Here is a 23,539-nt window from a genome sequence, read left to right as displayed (position 1 = left end):
TCACACGGGACCTCAAATATGTATCCAAATATGTTCAAAGACTTTACAGCCTTTACACACGGGCACTAAAAAAGCACAAAATCAAATATTTCACTCTGAGTTTATCCAGACTTTGTTTCAGCCAGCCCCCTACTGAAATTTCTGTCAGGATTGTGTGAACTGGCAGATACTATGAATTCAGCACAGGCCAGCGGGCAGAGTGATGATGTTTAGTGTCCACTGCATGATGGGACAATGTCTGTGCATGTAATGAAGCTGCATGTTTCATTTCTCTTGCTTCACGTATTATTTTCCAATCTTTCATTTATACTGTGAATATGTCCTTTTGCATGTAGCATTAATATAAAGGTAAGAATTGTCTTCATAGCTTGGGACTCCATGTGGTACACCACGTTGATGTGTCCATTCACTATATGTGAACACCCCTCCCCCATCCGACAAGGAAAACTTCACGCTGTGAGGAGAGCAACTCATGAAGATTTCAGGGGTTCTCCTGAAATGTTCCAGAAGTGCATTATGTGAAAATGGCTTCCTGAAAAAGCGTAAAGTTTCTGCCCCCCTGTGTCTCACTTAACGCTCCCTCCTCTACCTCCAGCCTCATTTCTCCTCTGCTTCCTCACTTCTCTTGCTCATTACTCCCCATCTCCCACCTGGCTGGGTAAGAGACCTGTGACAGCGCATCTAACCCAGCTGCCGTGTGTCAGGCTTGCAGGAAATGCTTGGGGGGCCCCGGGAATTGAGGAGCGTGTCCTCGATTCTCCTCGATTGTACGGACAAAGTGGGTTAAATTAGGCCTGAGCAGCCCAAACATAGGGACACAATCACACAGCCATGATATTTTAGTCATGCCCAATTGCTTTCCTTGATGTGTGGTAATTGTTTGACCTGGGGAGGCCCGCATAGGGCTACAGGCGGCAAAGACGCTGTCTGCATACCAAGCACCATACATGTACACGTGTACACAGTAGTATAGATATTTGACCACAGCAGAACAATTCTACTCCCTTACTGCAGTTCTTCATGTATCAAGAGTGCAATGAAAGACATATTGACTTTACACAAAATGTTTGATTCTTTCATTCTGGAAAATCCACCAAATATGAGATTACAATAAATCAAAACAAAATATATTCAATAACCAACACTGGTAATCACATTTTAAGATTGATTTAGTATTATTCACAGAAAAGAGAGACATGGAAAACTTATTGTTGAGCTACAAATTGGATGAATGAGTAAGAGACAAATTATAAATGAAATAGAAGATTTGAGTAATTGAGTCCACTTCTGCCCCAAACATCAGTTCTGTGTTCTTGAAAACAGGATTTCCTCCAAATATTAGATTAAAGAAACCAAAAAATGAACCTTTTTAAGTAGGTCAGGGCAGCCATGACCAGGAGTTGATTTTAGCCTGAATGAAGAAAACCAGACAAGGTCTATATGTTAAACTTTGTCTTTACTTGTTTTCTGTATCTAGAAACAAGTCAAAAGTACGAACATAACGTCCTCTTCTTCAAGTTTCACAATATCTGTAAATGGCAGCACGTTGGATATGAGAAATAGTTTCTTACAGAATGCAATGTATTGTGCTTAAAAATATCTCTACTGTCTGTACTGCTTGCTGATAATTAACCAGATATTAATATCTATATACACCATGAAGGACCTGACAAATGCAGGGCTTGTCCCATTAAGGTAGAAATATTATGACTGAGTCTACAGTCTTAACAATGCTAACATGATGAGTTTCAGCAGGTATTATGACCACCAGCATGTTAGCATGCTAACATTGGTACAGAAATAACAGTACAGGAAATGTTGATGGGAATTTCCAAATATTTGAACATAAATATTTCATAAACAAAGACACAGTCTTGTTTTACTGGTTAAAGTTACAGGTTCACTCATCTTGGTGCCCATTGGTTATCGTCTGACGACAATACAGCTCTAGAAGCGTTTGACAAATGTTCAATGGTGTAGCAAGCAGTTAGCAGTATGGGACTTCAAGCTAAGACTGACTTTTCTGTGCTTTGCCTTTGATCACAATATGATGAATTACTTGAGAAGTGAGAAAAGCGTCAGAATTGAGAGATGACTTCAAGAGCGGATTATAAACTGAACTTTAATGCAAATATCTGTTTATAGACTTTAAAGTTAAAGAGGACATATTATCCCCCTTTTCCACCTTTTCAAACAGTCCCCTGTGGTCTAAATGGCTCCATTTTGGTGTGTGTGTCTTTAAATGCAATGAGCCCCCCTGAGTTTTCCCAGTAGACATCACTCCTCTGTAGCGAGAATAAAAATGGCCGACCTGCGCAAAGGTATTGCTCTACGCTGGGGGTGGAGGGGATTTTTTTTTTTTACCAGAATCCCACTGTGACATCACAAGGAGAGGACATTTGAAACAGAGCATTTTTCTCTGTGTTGTAAGACTTATGCAGACCACAAACAAAGAACTGGATGGATTTATTTCACATTTTGTGGGTCAGTAGACACTCAGGTTACCCAAATATATGTTCAAAAACACTGTAGAAGATGATTTTTCCCAAAATGTCCCCTTTAAAAATTGGCCGCGACTAGATTGCATATTGCATTACAACTGATGTGCTCAACCTTTTTTGCTCTCCACATGGACCGTTTACACAGCCATGTGGAAAGATGATGACAACTATCTAGCTACAAATACAAACCAGAAACACTAGATGTGATACATCTTAAAGCCTCAAAGGTTTAAATGTCATAGAGGAAACAATTCATTTATTTATTTACTTATTATTTGTAGATTAATTTTATGGCGATCAATCAATTATGTGCCTTTTTTTTGCATTTCTCTGGTAGTGCAGAAAAAAAAAGGTCTGAGGGATCACCAAAGTCGAAAGGCTCCATCCTCTGGGAACCATAAATGATTGTACAGCATTTTAATGAAAATCCATCACATAGAGGCTGAGATATATCAGTCAGCAGGAAAACGGTGGATTGGCCAATTGTCCAACTTAGCTGTTTGTGGAGCTATGCTGCATGAGAGCTAATGATTAGGCAGTGTGATGAAGCATTACATTTTGTTGATCTACATGTCTACTTATGACATGTAGCCAAATCATTTGACAGGGGCACAATAATACAAACGTCAACATCATTTGGGACCAGAGGGATATTAATAAAAGTCCTTTCTTTAACTTATTTACACAAAGCTGAAGGAACATTTTCAAATATAGCCTATCATGTCATCAGGGCTATAACTGTCCCCGCTGTTATCTCCTCCATGTTAGTAAACAAATCAGGATGATCATCATTCAGTGGCCTGAGATTCTCCCTCCAAACATTCATTGTCTTCCATTAGCCATGCATCCCACCCTGGCATTAAGAGCAGCTAAACACACGGGGTAATAGGATTGGCCCCGGCAGTCCATCTGTCAGGGGACAGAGCAGCAGCAAACCCCCGGGATGCAGCACCCTTGCCTGGATACTCCTGCTTAGTCTGCCCCGGTCTTTTTCTCTTAGATATTTATACAGTGTTTAAACAAAACCACTGTGAGGGTAAAACACGTCCAGTCGAGTGTGTAAATGCCATAAGGAGTGAGTAAAAACAGGGAGAAATACATGCTCTGTTTGAACTTTACAACCTCCTGTCTTTACATATTATAACACACAGCTTCAGAGAGTACAGATGGCGATACATGTCTGTAGCTGGGGAGTGAATGGGAGTGTGAGGCAGGGTGGGGGAGGAAAAACAGAGGAGGAGGGCAGAGGGTCTGGGCAAGTGAATGAGAAAAAAGATAAAAAGATGAATGTATAGTTTTGGTAGGGGGCATTAAATCAAGCCCAGAGGCTGTCCCTAAATCAGCCGGCTTTACTCTTGGTGTCATTCCAATTACATCGGGATGAGACTAATGCTCCACTGCTCCGAGACTTCAAGACCTGCACGATTGGATTTTCTGTTTCCCCCCTGACTCTGCTTTCCCCTCCCCTCCCCCACACCTCCCCGACCCGATCCAACCCCTCCCTCTACCTCCCCTGATAATGAATTAATTGAAAAGAATGCATGTTCAATGATTAGCTCAGGATGATGCAAGTTGGAGGAAAATTAATCAAGTAAAATGATTTAGTTTGTAGAAATTCTGACTAGACCCGAGGGTGAACAGACGAGCCACAAGAAGGTATAAAAAACACACACAAATACACACACACATCTGCAGCTTTATTTTACAGAATAAGAATGATTTAAACAGTATATTGACGTGCATGTTATAGCTTTGTGTTAGAGAAGCAAGCACAGTGTGGATCTAAACGTGTTTTCAGAATATACAGTGTGGGTCTTGCAGAGAGAAAATGACGCCACTTAACAGAAAATCATTGCATTGTGCCTCTCTGGTTGCTAGGGAACAGCAAATTGAACTGGCATTGCAATGCAGCACAACAGCTGTCAACATAATTGGACAATTAAGATCTTAAAATGTCATTATTTTGCTCATATTCATCTCAATAATAGTGCAGGCGCGTCCCAACACGTTTGCTACCAGTTGGGTTAATGGGCCGAACATGAGGAGTTCATGTTGGGAGTGACGCTGGGTTTCATTAAGGGAAATGATCGGTGATGCATTACGGGTGAGGATACAAAGCACGGTGGTGTCCATGTCTCTCGTCCACAGTTGAGTATTCTATATTTATCCTGCAGCACTTTCCTCTCTGTGGACAGATGACGGGGCTGTGAGTAGAAAGTAGGTTAAGCAGGTTAGTGAGTGACTACAAAGCCACCTCCCCATATATGAGCAGGGAGTCATGTACAGCTTATGTTCAGCACTGAGGACAGCTCCTCACCGAGCAGACGCTGAGGCAAACAAAAAACGCCTCGCAAGTGGGTTAAAGGGGAAACTCCATCCTGATTTCCTCAAACGAGTTCTTAATGCGGGTTAGATTTAAACAAGACACCGAGAACATTTGTTAGAATGATGTCATCAAATGAAACTTTTAACTAATAACAATAATAACAAACAGGACCGTATGATAATGACAGCAGTCATGATCATCTTAATGCAATATAAATGATTTGATGTGTTCATAGGTTTGAGCCCAATGCACGATAAAATAATGAAGATGTGATATAATACATTGTTCAATACTCAGTATGTCAGTTGCTAACACTCTGTTCTCCAGCTAAGTTAGCATGCTAATCACAACAACACTAATGCTAATACGACTTTTACTTGTTCTGCACTTTGGACGTGAGACCAAGTGTTAAAGACCCATGAAAAAGCTCAGGGACTTGGCAGTTCATCTCAAGAGGGGGGGGTGAGTGTACAGATTTTTGGAAAACATGAACGGCGGGCGTGAATAGGTAACAGAGATTTTAATCTGAAAAAAGTAAACACTTTGATCATCAGCTTGTGGGGCTGGATGAAAAGTCCGGGGAACCTTCAGGATTCATCGTCTGGTGCCAACAAATATCTGAGCCACATTTCAAACAGCCAGCTTTGCTTTCTGATGATTTCAGCATGACTAGAAACAAAACCTCAAATAAATCAGTTGAGGTGTTGAATTTGGTGGTAATTATTCACCTTTTCTTGTTTTTACATTTTACTGAACATACACCAAAATGTGATCGTATCAGCTTTATGACAAACAGCATTTTGTAACAAATCGTTCAACACATAATGTTAGCACAGAATGTCCTTTACCAGTGATATTCATCAGAAGGAGAAAGTCTATTTAAACAGGCTGAGTGTTGCTCATAGGAGCAGCAGCCAAGAAAAAGGTCTGACTCCACATTAGAACCCCCCCCCCTTCCTCCCTCAGTTTGCCAGAGAGACTTCAGTCATGATCCACCAGCCCCATGTGACAGGAGAACATGTTTTCATTGCACCTCGGATCAAGACCCCTACACACACACACACACACACACACACACACACACACACACACACACACACACACACACACACACACACACACACACACACACACACACACACACACACACACACACAAAACACACACACAAAACACACAACTTTATTACAATAGTCCTCACACGCACTCAGTCAACAACAAAGACAAACACATGCGAGCGTGTCACACTTAGAGGCTGTAATCTCCAGGAAAATCCCATTTGGCAGAGCAGCTGCCAGCGTGGATCACAGATAGTCTGTAGTCGCGGTGCCCACAGGGTGGCAAGCTGTCCATTTCATCAGCCACACACACACACACTTACACACATACACGTTTGAAGATGAGCTTAAGGTGGGATCAGGCCCCACCACTGTGCTGATAGATTCATGCCACTTGTTTTAATGGAAACATGTCTATTGGCTCAAACAGCCAGTTTCTCATTTGAACAGGGCTTAATTTTTATTGCTCACTATTGATCCGTCAGGAGGGATTTTTGTTGCACTGCGGCCTCAGGGACTCAATATATCTGACGTACAAGTGTGAGGGGACAAGCTGGCAAAAGTGGTCCGTCCATCTGTCTGCTTGTCCTGCTGGACGTCTGTCAAAAACACTTTTTTTCTTAACAGTACATTAGACGTTGCAAAGTAAATCTATCTATCTATCTATAGCTATATATCTATATATATATCTATCTATCTATCTATCTATCTATCTATCTATCCTTACATGGTAAATAGCAGGTTATAATAAAGCGGGCCTGAGCGAGCTGCCTTCAGCAGTAACAGATCTAATCTTAGAGCACCACTATGTGGTGAAAGAAAGTATTGCATGGTATTGAAGTATTGAACAGTCAACATAGTGAACAAAATGCATGAAAAACACGAGTTAACCTGTTTCATCATTCATCATTTACATTAACTTGTTAATGCTTAACATAACATAACAGTGTGTGCTCTGTATATCAGGTAATATAGGCGTCTCACAGATTAAATATAGAGACTAAAGAGAGACATTGCACTGTGCACACATACCGACACAGGCACAAATAATTGCAGCTGAAGAAAATGTAAGTGACCCTGTGTCTGTTTCAGATAAAAATGAGATTAGTCCAGGCATTGTCATTTTAGACAAACTAGTGGGAAATACACCATATAATATTCAACAGTTACATATAACATAGTCAAATACTTTTTATTAGATATCCTCCTCTTTACTTGTTGAAGCGTGTGGACAAATGCATGAATTTCTCCATAGTATCAATCACTTTTTTTTATTAAAGATCATATAACTTAAGGCTCCCTGGTGGCTTTGGGAATGATGGGATAGATATACATTTTGAATTGTGCAGTTCAGCTTAGGCTAATATGTGACTTCAGCAGTCTGCCTTTTTAAATCAAGAAGAAACTTCTAAAGTTTTTGTGACAATCACTCACTCATCCCTAACTCTACAAAAAAGAAAAAAAAACACATTTTGAGCTCAAAGGTCTGACCTTAGAAGATTGCAGAAACCTAAAATAAGCTTTGACTATCATATCACTTAATGTAATAACTCATCGGTCAGGACACTTAAACTAAACTGTCTCAAAGACAGAATCACTCTGTGGTCAGCATGGATGGACAAGGGGGACAATAAAAAAACATCCAAAAGCTGCATCTTCTCTTTCAGTATATCTCACATTTCAATTCTGTAATTCACTTTTTGTTTTCAAAAAAATGCTTTGCAAAGCTACTTTCGATCATTATAAATGTGAGTGATTTATTTGTTGTTGTTTTCTTTTTTTCTTCTTTTTCCTTCTGAGAGCTGGTAGCTAAATTTTATAAGAATGTAGGATAGGAGTTTATAAGCTTTTTGCTTCTGCCTTTTCCTTTTCAGTCACTACATAATACATGACTGTTGACTATATTTGAACTGTTATTAACTATTGTATTGTTTAAGAATGATTGTATATGTATAATGGCTGAATAAACAACATTTCCTGTAAGCTCACATAAAATGCCCCAAAACAAACAAATTATTCACACAACAAGAAATGTGTGCAGTTTAAAGTCATAAAAGCGAAATACAATACTGCCTGTAAGACATTAGTGTCCTATTTCACTGTTCAAATATCCTGCAGACAAACAAATAAACAGGCTATAAATATATGATGTAAAACTATACACTGAACTGTAATACAGTCTCTGCTCTCTGGTGTTGTTTTTCTGAGTGACGACCCCCAAAAACATTTTTATTCCAGTGTGTGTGTGTGTGTGTGTGTGTGTGTGTGTGTGTGTGTGTGTGTGTGCTTTCCTGTGTGTGTGTGTGATGCATGTGTGCACACCTCAGTCTCAGTCAATACAGGAAGTTCTTTTTTCTGCATCCTAAGTCCATAGTTAGCCGTCAGATCAGACATGAAGGATAACGGAGGGATGACACAGATCTGATATCTGTCTTCGTATGTATCATGTGAATGCCCTGAGCATCATACATGTTCTCTCCTTGCAATATGACCGCATCAATATGGGATCCATAATTCTGTCCACAGATAGCTTAAGACACCAAAGCAGAACTAATGACTGTGGCAAGACTGAGATCACAACCTGCCAGCTGAGGGCCTGCAGAGAGACCTGAAGAGAGTGATCTGTGAGAGGACGAGATGTGGGAGCGTCTCTGACAAGTGTTCACCACAGATGTATGAGGTCATACATGTGGGCACACATTTCTGAATGGTGGAGCAGCGAGGAGGAGGAGGAGCGTGGAGGGCGGCTGGGACTTCCTGCTCAACAGACACGCTTCAGTGATGATACAGTGAGGCAGCACACTGAGGGGATGTTTCTTCATGAGGCAGACATTTCCACCTTTCCAACACTCTCCCTATGCGGCTCAAACCCAGCTGCAAGAAGAACACTCCACTAAAAGCTTTTACATAACCACTTTTTAACCTGTGTTGCATCTTTATTCATTGTTAGCCTCCTCTGAATGTGAGATCTGAGCTGTGATGTAACACACACGTTCAGAAACCTCCCAGTGAATGGTTTAAGTTTGGGGTAAACAGTAAACAGCCTCTTTGCCAGGACAGCTCGGCCCTGCTGCACATCGTCAATGCTAATGACATCAGGATACAAAGTGTCGCCATGGAAACACAGAAGCCCCTGGCCCTATCCCACATCCCCCTGTAAAACCGGAAAGACGGGAGAAAAAGGCCCGATCCGATGGTAGGAGAAAAGACAAGAGTGAAGGTATAGGAAAGAGAAAGGAGGTAGTGAATGAGAGTCAGAGAGATGAAGAGGGGGAAGAAAAGGGTGAGCCAAAACGTCAGAGAGAGAGAGAAAGAGGAGGAGAGTCGGGGGGTGGGGGTGGGTTGTGGGGGTCCGAGGCTTTTGGTTGGTCGGAGCTGGTTAAGAGCCAGAGTCAGAGTGCTTGGTATGAAAACAGGCAGCGCAGTGTGCCGCAGCCAAGCCTGAGATTCAACTCTGCCGGAAAAGAGCTTCTTTTTACACCCCCCCCCCCCCCCCCCCCCCCCGCTAAAATCTGCACTCTCATCTTATCCCCGCTTCCCCCCACCCCCATCACCCCATCCATCACTCATCGCTCTGTTCTACCGCCTGACCGCCTCTCTTAAGACTCAGCAACACTTTCAAACAGGACCAGATGGGCTCAATGAAATACAGCCCACTGTCTGCAGGGGGCTAAATCACTGTAGTGCTACTTCTCTATCACCAGTAGTGTAACAGAAACAGTTTAGGAAATAATAAGACGTAATGCCTCTCAGGACAGATTAGTGTGTTCATGTCCAAAACATTCAGTCAATTCCAGGTATTTCATTGGCAGCACAGCTGGCTGCCGATGTGTGTCCTCATTTAGCCTTTCTGCACTTTGTCACACGCAGGCCTCCAGTTACAGTTTCTGCTCGCTGGGTCACAGAGCCATTTGGTCAGATCAATGTTAGTTAATCACTGAGAGCCAGAGCAGAGAACAAAGCTCATTTTACAACAACAGATTGGGAACAGACTTCTACTCATAAGTAAAGTAAGACTATAGCCAATACATTGGACTGTAAGCTGATTTATTCAAAGGTTAATACCAGGCTGATTATTAAATCAGTCGTTGTGCTGACACACATTTTACAAGCACTATCCGATTGTTGTGTAGCAGCACATGATCTGGAAATTGGAATTCATTTATTTTCTTTACAATTTTAAGTGTTTAAAAGAAGTTATGGGTGAGGGGTAATAAATTAAGACACAGCACTTGAGAAAATCTGGGCTGATTCTGGTGTCATAAATAACCGTTCATCTGAAAGCAGAACCCCATACTGATGTTTTTAATTAAATGTTTCTTCTTATTCATCCGGGCCAACGACCACACTTTAACAACAGTGTGAAAACAAGAGTGAACATTGGTAAAGTCTTTATCACTCCGTCTTTGAGTAAGACCAAATGCAGTCATAGAAATGTACAACCTCTAATAATCTCATCTTTGTTCACATAAAATAATATCATTATGTTAAAGACCTCAAAGCCTCTTTAGCCTTCTTCACAATCACAATCTCAGTGAGAAGCAATTTTCACTTCTAGTGCAAACCAGCACCAACGTTCTTCTTTGAAAACATTAATACTGAATTATTACAATTCAATTTAATGCATATTAAATTTCCAATGTTTCTATATTATCAATAATACATAAATACAAACATAAATAAGGCCATCTTTTAGTGTTCACTCAAAATACTTCTTTAAAATTCTCAAAAAACACAAACCTTACAGTGGACTAAAACATGGAGATAACTCAACAGATATGTATCGGCTACTGCCGTCAATGAATGCCAAATTATTTTACGATGGGTCATCTCTGTATCGTCAGTTATCAATACTCAGCCCATAGATCTGTGCATCCCTGTAAAATGTTTTTCCATATGTAGAGGCTGCAGTAAACATCCAATAGCTGTGTGCTCCCATACTGAGACATTTGTCTTCTTTGATTTCATTGGATGTGAACGCTGACATAAATCTTCCTCGACCTGGAATGAAATCAGCTCAGGAGTCTTTTTGGTGAATATGTTGAACAAATGAGATAACAAGTGCTGATCCCACAGAGTCTCATTCAGTCACGTCTGTATAATCCCATGGAGGAGAAGGTGGGGGGGGGGGTGTAACAGACTCAGGGGCAGGATTGAGAATCTGGTTACATTCCTGACAGTCAACAGGGATTAAGGTAAAATATTCCACACCTGTCTGTATGAATGAGAGACAATATTACAACAATGGCAATCTGCTAACATTTCTTTTTTTTTTAAATTTAATCTGTTGTTATCTGCAGTCTTTGAAATTATCCTCATAATCTAGTGTACTCTTTCTAATGTCCTCTATAAATACTGGAAAGCAATCATTCTGCTCAGCTTGTTAATAAAAAATGACAGAACTGCAACCAAAGCTGTTTAATGAAGGGACTCTTCAAAGCACACCTTCAACCCTATAAAGAAATATAAACATGAATGTGTTCTTGACAGTTTTAATATCATATTAAATTTTAAAAAAAAAAGCTTTTCCCGTGTAAAAAAAAAAAAACGCAGCTCTGCCTGCAGTGCTTATCAGTGTGCGCGTTGGGAAAAAAACAAAAGTTTATAAAGAAAGGAAATCACACACAGAAAATAATGTGTTTATAGCCTGACTCTAAAAGTGCCTTATCTTGCCCGGTTCTATATCTCCGAGCACGTCCACTCCAACAAGTTGAAACACAGAATCTGGGTCAAAGAATTTAGTCAAAACCCTCTATCAGCATGCAGATACTGATTATTTCATCATATTCACTTTCAGCCTGTGGAGGTCTGTTCATGTAGAACCTGTTTGTATGTTTCAGCAGAGAATCCAGTCTGCAGTGGAGTTCAAACACTTCATTATTTTTCTTAGATTCATACAGAGACACAAGGCGTCATGATCACATGGTTCTTGTTTGCTCGCTCTCTTTCTCTCTTCCCATGTGTCTGTTATTTAAACAATATTTCATTGATATCCAGCCCTGCCTCTGTTTGGGGTGAACTCTAAACTACCCGAACACTTTGGAGTTTTAGTGTGTGTAAGAAAGCCCTGACATGCCATAAGATTACAGCCACAAATACAGGCACTGGCTGAAGCAGGGAGGCGGACAGTAAGAGTTTAAATACAGTCACTTATGATCATGGAAACAGCCAGATGACTTAAAAAATGTTTTCCAGGAGAGAGGCTCACAAGAAGACACTTCTTCGGTGCATCAAATCAGAAAAAAGTGGGTTTTTTTACATAAAGTAAAAGTCTCTATTGAGTAAAATTCTTGGCTTCTAAGTCATTGTTAGGCTGTTAAAGCAGGTTTGTGATTACGACTAGTCTACAGCTATGGAACTGGTTTATTCAGTTCAGTCAGTGATGAAACAAAAGCCCATTTATTGTATTTTTTGTTGGGTAATTCATAATTCCTTCAGTAGGCAGGGTTTAGTTGAGGCTAGCATTAACACATTTGATCAGTCCATTGGTTACATTTAACTTCTAAAGCATCAAAAGAACATTTAAATAAAGACAGTGTGAATCCAGCTAGATTGGGAATCTTGTGCCTATAAAGACGTTTCCACATAAAAATGGTGCATACAAACCCCCAGGAGCCTCCTCGCCAACCCATAAACCTCCAAACCAAAAACACCCAGACCAAAAAACAGAGACAGATATGATGAAGGATGAGAGGAAGAAAGGAGATCACTGGATGTGAGTGGACCATGAATCTGTGCCAAGTTTAATGTAAATCTATCCAGTACTGACTTTTAAACATTTCAGAGTCAGTGAAGGGGGAGAGGGCAGTTCATGTATATACACACACACACGCACATACATACACACGAACACTCACGCGCGCGCACACACACACACACACACACACACACACACACACACACACACACACACACACACACACACACACACACACACACACACACACACACACACACACACACACACATTCATACATACATATACAGTATATAAAGAAAGAGAGAAATGAGAGAGAGAGAGCTCATGTAAATAAATGTGTTGTATATTTTGTGCAATGTGAGTTGCTAAGGAACCTGTATACATTTATGATTTATTCGTTCAGGCATGAATCGGAAAACTTGTTTGATTTGATCAGATTGTCTTAAATTGATCTTTCTGATGACTAATAAAGCTCAAACATCAGGAAACTTCCCCAGCTTCTTTTGCTGAATAACAGCTACAGCTATAAATAAGGTGTGTGTGTGCTGCGTGGAGATGCTGCTTATCAGAAAATACCAGAAGTCTGACACAACATACACAAATATAAAAGTACAGAGGCACAGACAGATGGAGAACTGGTTTCTGATTTATGACTCATCATGTGACATCATGTGGCACCCACCCATTCAGAGACTTATGTGTTTCTTTCTGTGTGTGTGTGTGTGTGTGTGTGTGTGTGTGTGTGTGTGTGTGTGTGCGTGTGAGTGTCTTTGTGCTTATATGTATGTGTGTGTTTGTGTGTGTGTGTTTGTGTGTGTGTGTGTGTGTGCGTGTATATGTGTGTGTTTGTGCTTATGTGGGTGTGTGTGTGTGTGTTTGTTTGTGAGCATGTATATGTGTGTTGTGTGTGTGTGTGTGTGTGTGTGTGTGTGTGTGTGTGTGTGTGTGTGTGTGTGTGTGTGTGTGTGTGTGTATGTGCGTGTATATGTGTGTGTGTGTGTGTGTGTGTGTATGTGTGTGTGTGTGTGTGTGTGTGTGTGTGTGTGTGTGTGTGTGTGTGTGTGTGTGTGTGTGTATATGTGTGTGTGTGTGTGTGTGTGTGTGTGTGTGTGTGTGTGTGTGTAGTGGGGTGGGCTGAACAGCAGAGCAGTAAAACAGAAACAGAAAGAAGAGTCTGGAGCTGTCTCATACAGGAGCGTTAAGCTTCATTATTTATCTGGTTCATATATGTGTAGAACAGCGTTCACACTGAACAGTCAGAGCCTTCACTATCGTAGTACTCTAAGAGTGATATTCATCCCGGTCATCACAACACCCTGATACTCTGTCCATGGTGCTGACGGGCAGACAACACAACAAACAGATTTGTATCTGTAGTAATCTGTACTCCAGACAATGTTTGGGTTTGATCCCTGCTCCCTATCGACCGTGTTACTCAGGTGACTCTGTGCAAACAGGAGTGTGATGACTGTGCAACAACGGGGGGCTATTTTCAGAGGGAGATGAAAAAACTCTGCTGGGAAACTTTGAAAAGGGCAACTAAAGCCAAAGCTGATTGGTTCAAAGCCATCGCTGCTGTTTGTTGTTTGCAGAGATAATCCACCTGCTCTGTTTCTACTGTCCTGGAAATAAAGATCATTATCTGTCACTTTTAGTCCCAACCAGTGACTTACTGGAGCATGTTGAGGTGGTATGTACTCTATGTAGTTACATCAAAGTTTGTGCCTTTTTACTGTCCTACAGAGGGGGGCGGGACACTAGCATAGGAGATTAAATTAAGACCCTCCTCATCTGCTCCTCCCAGAGAACCTCAGTCAGGACTTTGTAGGGTCCTTGCTCACTGGGCTCCTGGGAAATGTATTTAATGGCTTTCATCCTATGGGGATCACTGAGGTCGGCCAGACAGAGGGGCTCTACGAGATCAGAGAGGGAAACAAACATCTGGGGCCTTTCTATCTAAAATCTTATTAGCTTTAATTTATTCAAGGGAAGTCAACTGACGTCTATGTTCTTGATCATAACTTTAGCTAGTCCTTCACAATGTGAGGAAATCATGCATTGTTACACTTCCTTTCACACAGTTCTGTTTTGTTTTTTTGTTCTGGAAATAACATCTAAAATCAGAGGTCATGTTCTTATGCAGCGATGGGTCCTCTTAACACACATTTTCCTTCCATCCTCTCTCCTTTTTCAGGCGTCCAGCTAGCTAACCTTGCAGTCACTAACAAATAGACAAGTCAATCTAATAACACGCCAAATGTTGTAATTCATGGTCCATGCTCAGAGCTCCATCTGATAGATCAAATCTTCACATGGTGAGTGTGAAAGTCATTATGTGTACATAAAATGTGTATTTTCAATTCAATGTAAATCAGGCAATCATACGTGTTTCTTGATCATGTTTATATTACACAGGCTGTACATCTGTTACACACTGTCCCTTTTAAACCCCCAGACTATCACTTCCACAATGCCCCTTTTCTCTATCAAACTGAATCAGAAATAAATATATGGGACCCTCAGTACACACTCCCAGTACAAGTAATAATCTAATCAAACACACAGATTATTTACCCATGTTTGTTGTTTCTGTTGCATCATTTAAAATATGTACAGTTGTTGTAGCCATTTGTTGACTATCTTTAGAAACTGTACGTCCTCTTCTTTGCTGCTGTGAAACCCCATTAAAGTTGAATCCAAGCTACTTTATTCTGAGTAACTTTATTTTCCAGCCTGTTGATTTAATTACTCATCCAGTTGTTACTTTTAATTTTCACATCAAGATGGCAAATGGTTCAGATGCTCTCCAGGGTTTACTATTAAGAGTGAAAATCATTAGAAATGAGAGAAACAAAAATATTTTATTGAATGTTTTTCTGTGACGGGCACTCAATGTTTTTGAGGAATGTTTGAATAACAACAGTGAATTCAGACTGCAATGTAAATTGGGAACACTTGTATCAATGTGTTCCACCTTGTGCTGAACACTTGTACTTTATTCTGCATTTGTCTATGTTGTATTTATTAGTGTGTAAAGGATAAACGGACTAGGACTTGGATAGCACTTTTGTAGTCTTACTTGTAAATTGCAGCTGGATGAAGTCCAGGGAAAGTTTCCCCAAGGGGATAATGAAAGTACACATTATCTTATTTTATCTAATCTTACCCTTTCTCTGAGACTACTCAGAGCTGCTTATACACTACAGGTCCTATTCACATCACATTCACAGACTGACGGCAGAGGATGTGGTGTAAAGTGCTCATCAGTGTGTGCCAGTAAAAAATATCAGAGACGTTCAATAACACGATAAGATTCATTCAACCAAATCTCAGAACAAATCAAATTAAAATAATATAATGTCAGAGACTGTTTACGTCGTTGCTACATTATTCTTTGAGGAGAATAACACATTAGTTTCACCTCAGGGTTTAATGAAGGGATGTTAGGAGAGCCATCAGCATCTTTTATAAAAAGCACAGAGACAGATGGGTGGAGAGGGAGAGTCAGAGAAAGAGGAAGCCCATCCTGATGATCTATATATACCCCAATCCCAATAGCAGTGTTTGACTCCATGCTGCAGCCTGCCAGCCGGAGCAAAAGGGCCCAGCAGAGCGGCTCGATAAGGAGACTGTTTGTCTGCCTCTGAAGCTCCTAACGGGGAGCAGAGTCGATGCTGTATAACACGAGAGGCTCCAACACTGAAAGACTAACCGTCTAGAGGCAGGCCGGAGGTGAAACGTTGATGCTGCTTCTTCAGATTGTGAAAGGATAAAGAAAGGGGAGGCTTGCGTCATGTGTGTTTGCTGTAATGATACGCTGCCTCCTATGAGGCTGTGAGAGTGAAGGGAGTCTCAGTGACGCTGTAATCGCTCTTTCCTTGTTTTCATGTCAACTTGCTGTGGAGAGCTAGCGGGACATGTTTGTGGTAAAATGAGACGAGTGCTGCACTAGAACCGGAGTTGTTATGCTGTTTTTCTTCTTACTGTGAAGGAGAACATCATGTTCACTTGGTTCCCACAGGCTCCTGAAAGCCACCTGGTGGGATTCATAGGACACGTTTCAGCTTTCTAACTACACATCCACTTGAATTTATGTCTTCTGCACGACTTTTTCAAAAACACATTATCAGGTTTTGTGTTGGCTTTCGTCCTTCCAGGCAGCCATGTGTGTCCTTCCATTTCATGTGAGTGTAAAAGTGAGTGTTGTATAGCCCATAGGTATGAACCTAATCAATACTGTGACAAGGTAATGCAGCTTTATAAAAGGGAATAACTCTCCCATGTCCTTAAACTAACCTTAACCCCTTTTTAGGTTCTATAACTTAACCTAACAACCTCTAACCTCAAGTCTAAACTTCACCATTCCTCTTCTAACATTCCCACCTAAAGGCTTATTAAAGGCTTAATATGTGACATTTTGATCCAGCAGATGTCGCCCTTGAGCACCAGCATGAAACCAAAACAAGTTGCACTGCATTGTTGTGTTAGCATGATAATGTTAGCGATCTTTATTATGCTGGTATCTTCACACTGCATGTACATTTACCTGAAATGAGCGTGATCTAGAAACACAGTTAAGCAGTGAGTACAGTATGTTATTCTTCTTTTCTCTAGTTCCTCAATTAAACAACTTTTATACGTGAGGGGAGGAGACAGCCCGCCGTCCGGGCGATGTAAACAAACTGAAGATAGGACTCTGAAAACATCACAGACAGTGGGACTCGGGTGTTACACCCATTGTAGACAGTCATGACTCACAGAGTTATTTTCAGAGGATATACTTGATTTCTGCTACATTTAAGTGTAAAAAATCACATTTAAAGCCTTTAATGTTTCAACATCACACATTGTTTGTACTTCTCAACTCTGAGAGACAATTATTCATTGCACTCAATGCCTGAGGATAGTTCACGCTATATTACAAACCATGTATTGCAAATGTCTGACGCAATGCACATGTAGTCTCCAGCCACGGCTCTTCACATGCTGGTGTAAAAACCCACCGCACAGACACACTCACCAACAGGTGGACTGACGACTGCAGCAACATTACGATGCTCACACAAGCTCACACTCTCTGGATCGTGAACAATGTCAGATTGTTTGGTAAGGTTTATACAAGTGTGTTGTTTATTTTTATAACTAGAGTCATGGTGACTGCAGTCATGTGGTTATCGTATGAAGGTGTGTCACAATAAATGACAACTTTCACATATAGCTCTTCAATCCGATGACTATTATTACAGCTGAGTGCAACTTCAAACTGTACAGGGTGATGGTATGTATGGGGTAATGGGGTTGTGTATGAGAGCGTCCTGCATGCAGATCAACCAGAATACTTTATCTGGCTCTGTTACAAACAGAAAGAGAATTTATACAAAACAGACAAGCAATGTCTCTTCTAATAATATCTATCATTTTTTCTAATCTATTCCATGAGTGGGATTTCTTTTTCCATATATTCAACACTGTATGATCTGCTGCAGAAGAGAACATGAAGCATTTACAGTGGGCATAAAAGTCACTCGCTTCAGGTTTTTGATTTAGCTCAGTCTGGTACAGTCCTTGAAGCATCGGCCTGCAACTTCAACTCCTTGCCTCTGCTCTTTTCTGAACGTCAACCCCGTCTCTCTTCTGCATACACGCCCTGTCTCTCTTCAGTTGTTCTATCAATTAAGGCAAAAAGGCAAAAAAAAGTCCAAAAAACTGTCTTGCTTTACGATATATCTGTCTGTGTATTCTCATTAAAAAATGAATGGACTTCTCTTAAAGGTTATCTTCTTGTCTACTTTCGAAAACGGTTTTATAATATCATCAGTGGGTCAGGAGAAGCTTTCCACAATCTGATGAGATGACCTTTATGTCATGGTGATGTCATCAGGGTTATGTTGGGCTTAGGGATTGGTCAGATGATGAACAAAAAGCCCCTGTATTTACTGGGCAGAGTCTGTGTTTTGGTCCCTTTCTAGGGACTAAAATGCTTAAGATCATTGGCTCTGCTGATTCGACTTAATCATCACTGTCTTTCAAAACCATCACATACTGTATATGGGAGTGCAATGCCGAAACAAGAGCAGCCTGCCCCTTAATGGACATTCTTCTTTGTCTCGATGATTCTTTGCTTGTCAGGAAGATTAAAATGTTGAATTGAAGCTCAAGATACATAAATGTGTACTCAAGAACAACCTCTTCTTCCCATCACTCTCTGGTATTCTTTGAGCAACCTCTTGTTCCTCGTTGTCTCATCGTTCTCCCCTTCAAACAGAAAAGCTGACCACACTGAAACACAGCAGTCACATGTACGAGCGTGTGGCTGCCTTATGAGTGTGTGTGAGTGTTTGTAGGGTGTTTGTCCCCAATGGCATGCGAGGACGGTGGGGCTACGAGAAGTGTGTTGTGAGCTGTGAAGTGGGTGTCTGTCAGAGTAACAACATAACAGGATGCAGGATAACATACGCTGTGTTCCTCACAGACCAAAACTCCAACTGGGTGTTGTGCTTTGTCAAAAATGCTGACAGAAGTGTCCCTCAGGCGCCGCCATGACAAGCTTTCTGCTCTTCTTATGAATAAAACAGCTAAAGACAAATGCAGAATACACAGATACATGTATACAAATACAACCACAACACATTTCTGCTGTGTAGCCATTCATCATAAAGACTCTTCTAGTCACACATATAATCCTAAATATTCATTCATTATTCTGTTTTTTTTTCTGTCACACTCAAACTAAAGAATAATCTGGAGCTGATATTACAGATTTTACAGAAGTTAGAAGGAGGAAGAGGAGGAAGCAGAAACAGGACACGAAAGCTGATTGATGGCAGCAAGGCGTCAGTTGGGGGACGCACATTTTTCCCTGACTCAAACATAAAACAGCAGAAGGGAAAACACACACACAAACACACACACACCCATCAGAAACCTTTAAGACTTAATCCATCACCAGGACTGACAGACTGATGTGATATGAGGAAAAAAAGAGGACACCGGGGGGACAAAAGAAGAGAAGAAAATACATGAAAGCCACACTGAGACCGGTGCAAACTTACACAGGGGTTCAGAAACACAACACACACATACACACACACACACACACACACACACACACACACACACACACACACACACAATCAGAGGCAGTCAAACAGAGGCAGTCAAAAGCTGTCTGTTTCCCTCAGAGACTGGACCCAGGTGAATCCGAGTGACGCTGGCACACTGCTCCCCACAATGGCCCAAACAAACACACACACACACACACACACACACACACACACACACACACACACACACACACACACACACACACACACACACACACACATACACAGCACAAGGCTTATATAATATATTTTCCACTAACATGGTAACTGCACACTCATCTTCCCCGGGGTGAACTCTGCTCAGCTGGAGCTGACATGAATGCTGGGGGATTTTGAAGGGGTGGGGGGGTGGTGTGGGGTTGGAGGGGCTTGGGAGGAACAAGAAGGGCAACAACAGTGCATGGACCGGCCTCCTCAAGACCACCGGAAAGGCAGAACACAGCTACAAGGTCAAAGCATGAAGTGCACACACATGGGTAAACAAACACATGTGCATGTTTTTTATTTGAGCACAAAAAGACCCAGATATACACACACAGATTGCGTGCCGATGAGAACAGCCCGTGTCATTTAACAAATCACGTTTCCAAGGTCATCTGCTGTGTCATCACAGCCCGCTGGCCTCTAGCACACGAGAGTCAACATCTCTGACTTGCTCTCTGTGTGTACGACTGTTTCATATTGCTCCATGCAGAGAGCAGTGCAGGATCACATATCCCATTACAGATTACAGAAGCTACACGTTTACTGATCTACCATTTCCTCCACTCCACTCCCTTATCTCCTGCAGAAGCTCTGAGACTCAGACATGGTTAAGAGAGTGGGGGTGGATGATTGTGTTTCTTGACTTTAACTCTTAGATTCAGGAGCTCCATGTTTATGACGACCATTAATTCTACATTTTATATGGAAATAATATGTTTGTCTATTATAAATCCTGTAAAACAAGAAGTGCGTATTGTATGAAACATGGCAAACATTACATTTCAACAGAGCATAAGCAGCTGTTGTGATAAAAAAAAAAAAAATCCACAAGAAATATGAGTTTGCACAGTTGGAGTTCTTGGCTTTGGAAACAGTCTTAACTCAAGTTTCACTGTCTCGTGTTTTCCAGAAGTTTCAACCACACCTCACTTTGTGTCTCACTCAGAGGTCAAGGAAAAACACTTCAGCTACTTCATGAGGTTACACTTTTAGTTGTGTTGATATCACAAATTCATTCTGAAAACTTGTCCCAAATAACATACTCTACAAGAAAGATAAGTTTCTTCAAGGTTTTAGAGTAAATGAAACGTAAACAAATACCAAAACAATGCACTAATAATACAAGCAGTGCAATTAAAGAGTGCCTTTAAAAATCTAAGAACAACAAGCTGCATCATTTCTTTCTTACCCCCCCCCCCCCTTTAAGCAATGAAAGTAAATAAATCTTTCTGTGTATAACATTATGCAATGATTTAGTGAAACACGTTCTTTGTCTCATGGCTTTGACAATGTTGAACACGTATCAAACACTTCACCTGTGATTGTGTGTGTGTGTGTGTGTGTGTGTGTGTGTGTGTGTGTGTGTGTGTGTGTGTGTGTGTGTGCGCACTGGTTGCAGCACATGCTGTGTTATCAGACAAAACACCAAAGGGACATCCAACAGCATCCGGAGCTGCTGTTGGACCTCACAAAGATATGCGGGGGGGGGGGTTTGATCATTTTGTTGTTTATTTTTGATGTAATGGTAGATAAATATGGTGGGGAGCATGTGTTGTTAAGTCACCTTAACTGAAGGGCTGAAGGAAACACTGCAAGTAGAAAGTTAGTGAACAGCAGTACTGTCAGGACTTGATAAGGTAAACAGCAAACAATCACATATGTAATGTAATATCATACAAAATATGTGCAGTAAGAGCAATAGGAGTAAGGGCACTTTTGTCATACTTTGAATTGTTATTTAGTGTAGAATTGCTTCAAAGGACAGTAACATAGAGATAGAGTAAAACTTTATAAAGGGGTCTGATTGCGCAGGACGACTTAGTGAGAGTAAGTGAGTGAGTGAGTGAACATATGTCTCCCATCCAGGTCTTCTTACTTTAAGAACACTGCAGGCTCTAAAGGCCCTGTCTCTGACCCCCACTGTACTGTATACACTGTACCACACCATCTTCCTTCCTGTGCCAGAGGGCAGAGCGCGCACAGGAAGGAGGGCAACCATGCAAAGCTAAATAATGCAGTGGCTCAGTCTCCACATTATGACCCAGTAAATGGCTGGTTATACAAACACTCAGACCCCTCTCCCGTCCTGTCAGACAGCACAACGAGCAGGATAAATCGAGATGCTCTTATGAACTGTTTTATCACCAATCGTGAAGCGGAGGTCAATTCTACTTCAAATTCTATTTGAACTCCTACACAACTCTGAGACAATGATTGTGTACATGCAGGGTGCATTAGGCTACATGGTCGAGGTTTAGCATTATCCCTCATCTGAATGAAGTGAATTAAAGGCTTACTGGCGTGTCTGCTGTCTAAGCAAAGTGTGACAGGATGAAATTAATGTATTAAGACGCAATGAAAGACACTTGTCATGCAACTCCATAAACTCAGTGTGTCTCTTGGCATGTAGGCCTGAGTGCTGGCATCAAGGAGTGATACAATAAGTGAGATGTAGCCTACACCATAAGAAAGGCACACAGTCACCCACACTAACATACATCAGTTACAACACACATCTCCACAACTTCATGCTCTGTGATAAACCTGCAGTGAGTGACCAGCCCCACAACAGCACAATCTTAACTTCTGCTCACATGTTAAGCTGCTGCATGTGTAAAGGTGCAGAAGAGCAGACAAAACATTCATGTCACACGCTCAAAGTGTAGCAACTCAAAATCCCTTGACAGCCTCATCGGCGTCCCACCCTACCTTCGGTGTGGCAAGTGGAAGACAGGATGGTGCTCGGAGGGCGGAAGAGGTACGGCAGATAACGGGAAAAACATTTCATCTTCTCCTCCGATGCTTGCCGACGGCTGAAGAGCGTTGCGTTGCGGGCTCCACATCCGCACTGCCGCCGCGACAAGTCCAGCCAGAGAGGAACCAGGGGTGTGCGGGAGGGGAGAGAGGGGAGAGAGGCTGTGTGTCCGCGGCGCAGGGGGCTATGACAGCATCACTTTCCGCAGGCAGGCAGACAGACAGCGCAGGCAGCGGGCTCCGGCGAAACTGCGCGCCGCCCGGGGAGAATACACAGCACACAGTGTCAGTGCAGCCTCCGCTTCCGTGTCGGTAGTCCACTCCGTGTGTGGGTGTGTGTGTGTGTGTGTGTGTGTGTGTGTGTGTGTGTGTGTGTGTGTGTGTGTGTGTGTGTGTGAGAGCAGGACAGGGGGTCGCCTCCTCTGTCCTCTCACATGGGCCAGTCAATGTGTGGTCTGCCGGTGTCAACATCAGGCCAAGCAGTCTTCCTTTCGTGCATGTTTGTTTTGCTGCATTTACAGCTGATAAGCATCAAATATTTTGTTGTCCCCGCGAATCTTTAAGGCTCGAGCCAAAATACTTATTTTATTAGGCTATAGATTAGGCTACGTGGAATTTGCATTTCATATTTTTCTAACCTGTGTAATATATCCCACAGCTAGTTTCTTCTCCAAAGTTGCAGGTAGGCCTAGGCGTAAGAGCACAGTTTAGTAAACAGGCCAGAAGTTGATGAATCATAGCCTAGACAAAACTTGTTTCAAACTGCTCACCAGTTCACTGATTAATTAGGTTCGGCGCCATCTTGTGGCTATATTTTATATGACCCCAAGTGGGAAACGATTATACCATCACACACAAATTAAATAAGTTAAAATATCTATGCGTTGTTGTTG

At 41.6% G+C, this 23,539-nt stretch overlaps 1 protein-coding gene across 1 annotated transcript in view; it reads right to left on the bottom strand.

Annotated features, from left to right (window-relative positions):
• ppp2r2ba (protein phosphatase 2, regulatory subunit B, beta a) overlaps positions 1–22,952 on the bottom strand; it is a 51,579-nt gene extending 28,627 nt beyond the window's left edge. The window contains exon 1 of the mRNA XM_020647765.3: positions 22,602–22,952. Coding sequence (XP_020503421.1) covers positions 22,602–22,680 — 79 coding nt within the window. The 5' untranslated portion in view covers positions 22,681–22,952. The remainder of the gene's footprint in view (positions 1–22,601) is intronic.
• Positions 22,953–23,539: the final 587 nt, after the last annotated feature.

The sequence above is a fragment of the Labrus bergylta genome, chromosome 9 (assembly GCF_963930695.1).
Source record: "Labrus bergylta chromosome 9, fLabBer1.1, whole genome shotgun sequence".
Taxonomy (NCBI): Eukaryota; Metazoa; Chordata; class Actinopteri; order Labriformes; family Labridae; genus Labrus; species Labrus bergylta.
The sequence above is the reverse complement of the archived record's forward strand: the minus strand, read 5'-3'. Positions and strand labels throughout refer to the sequence as shown.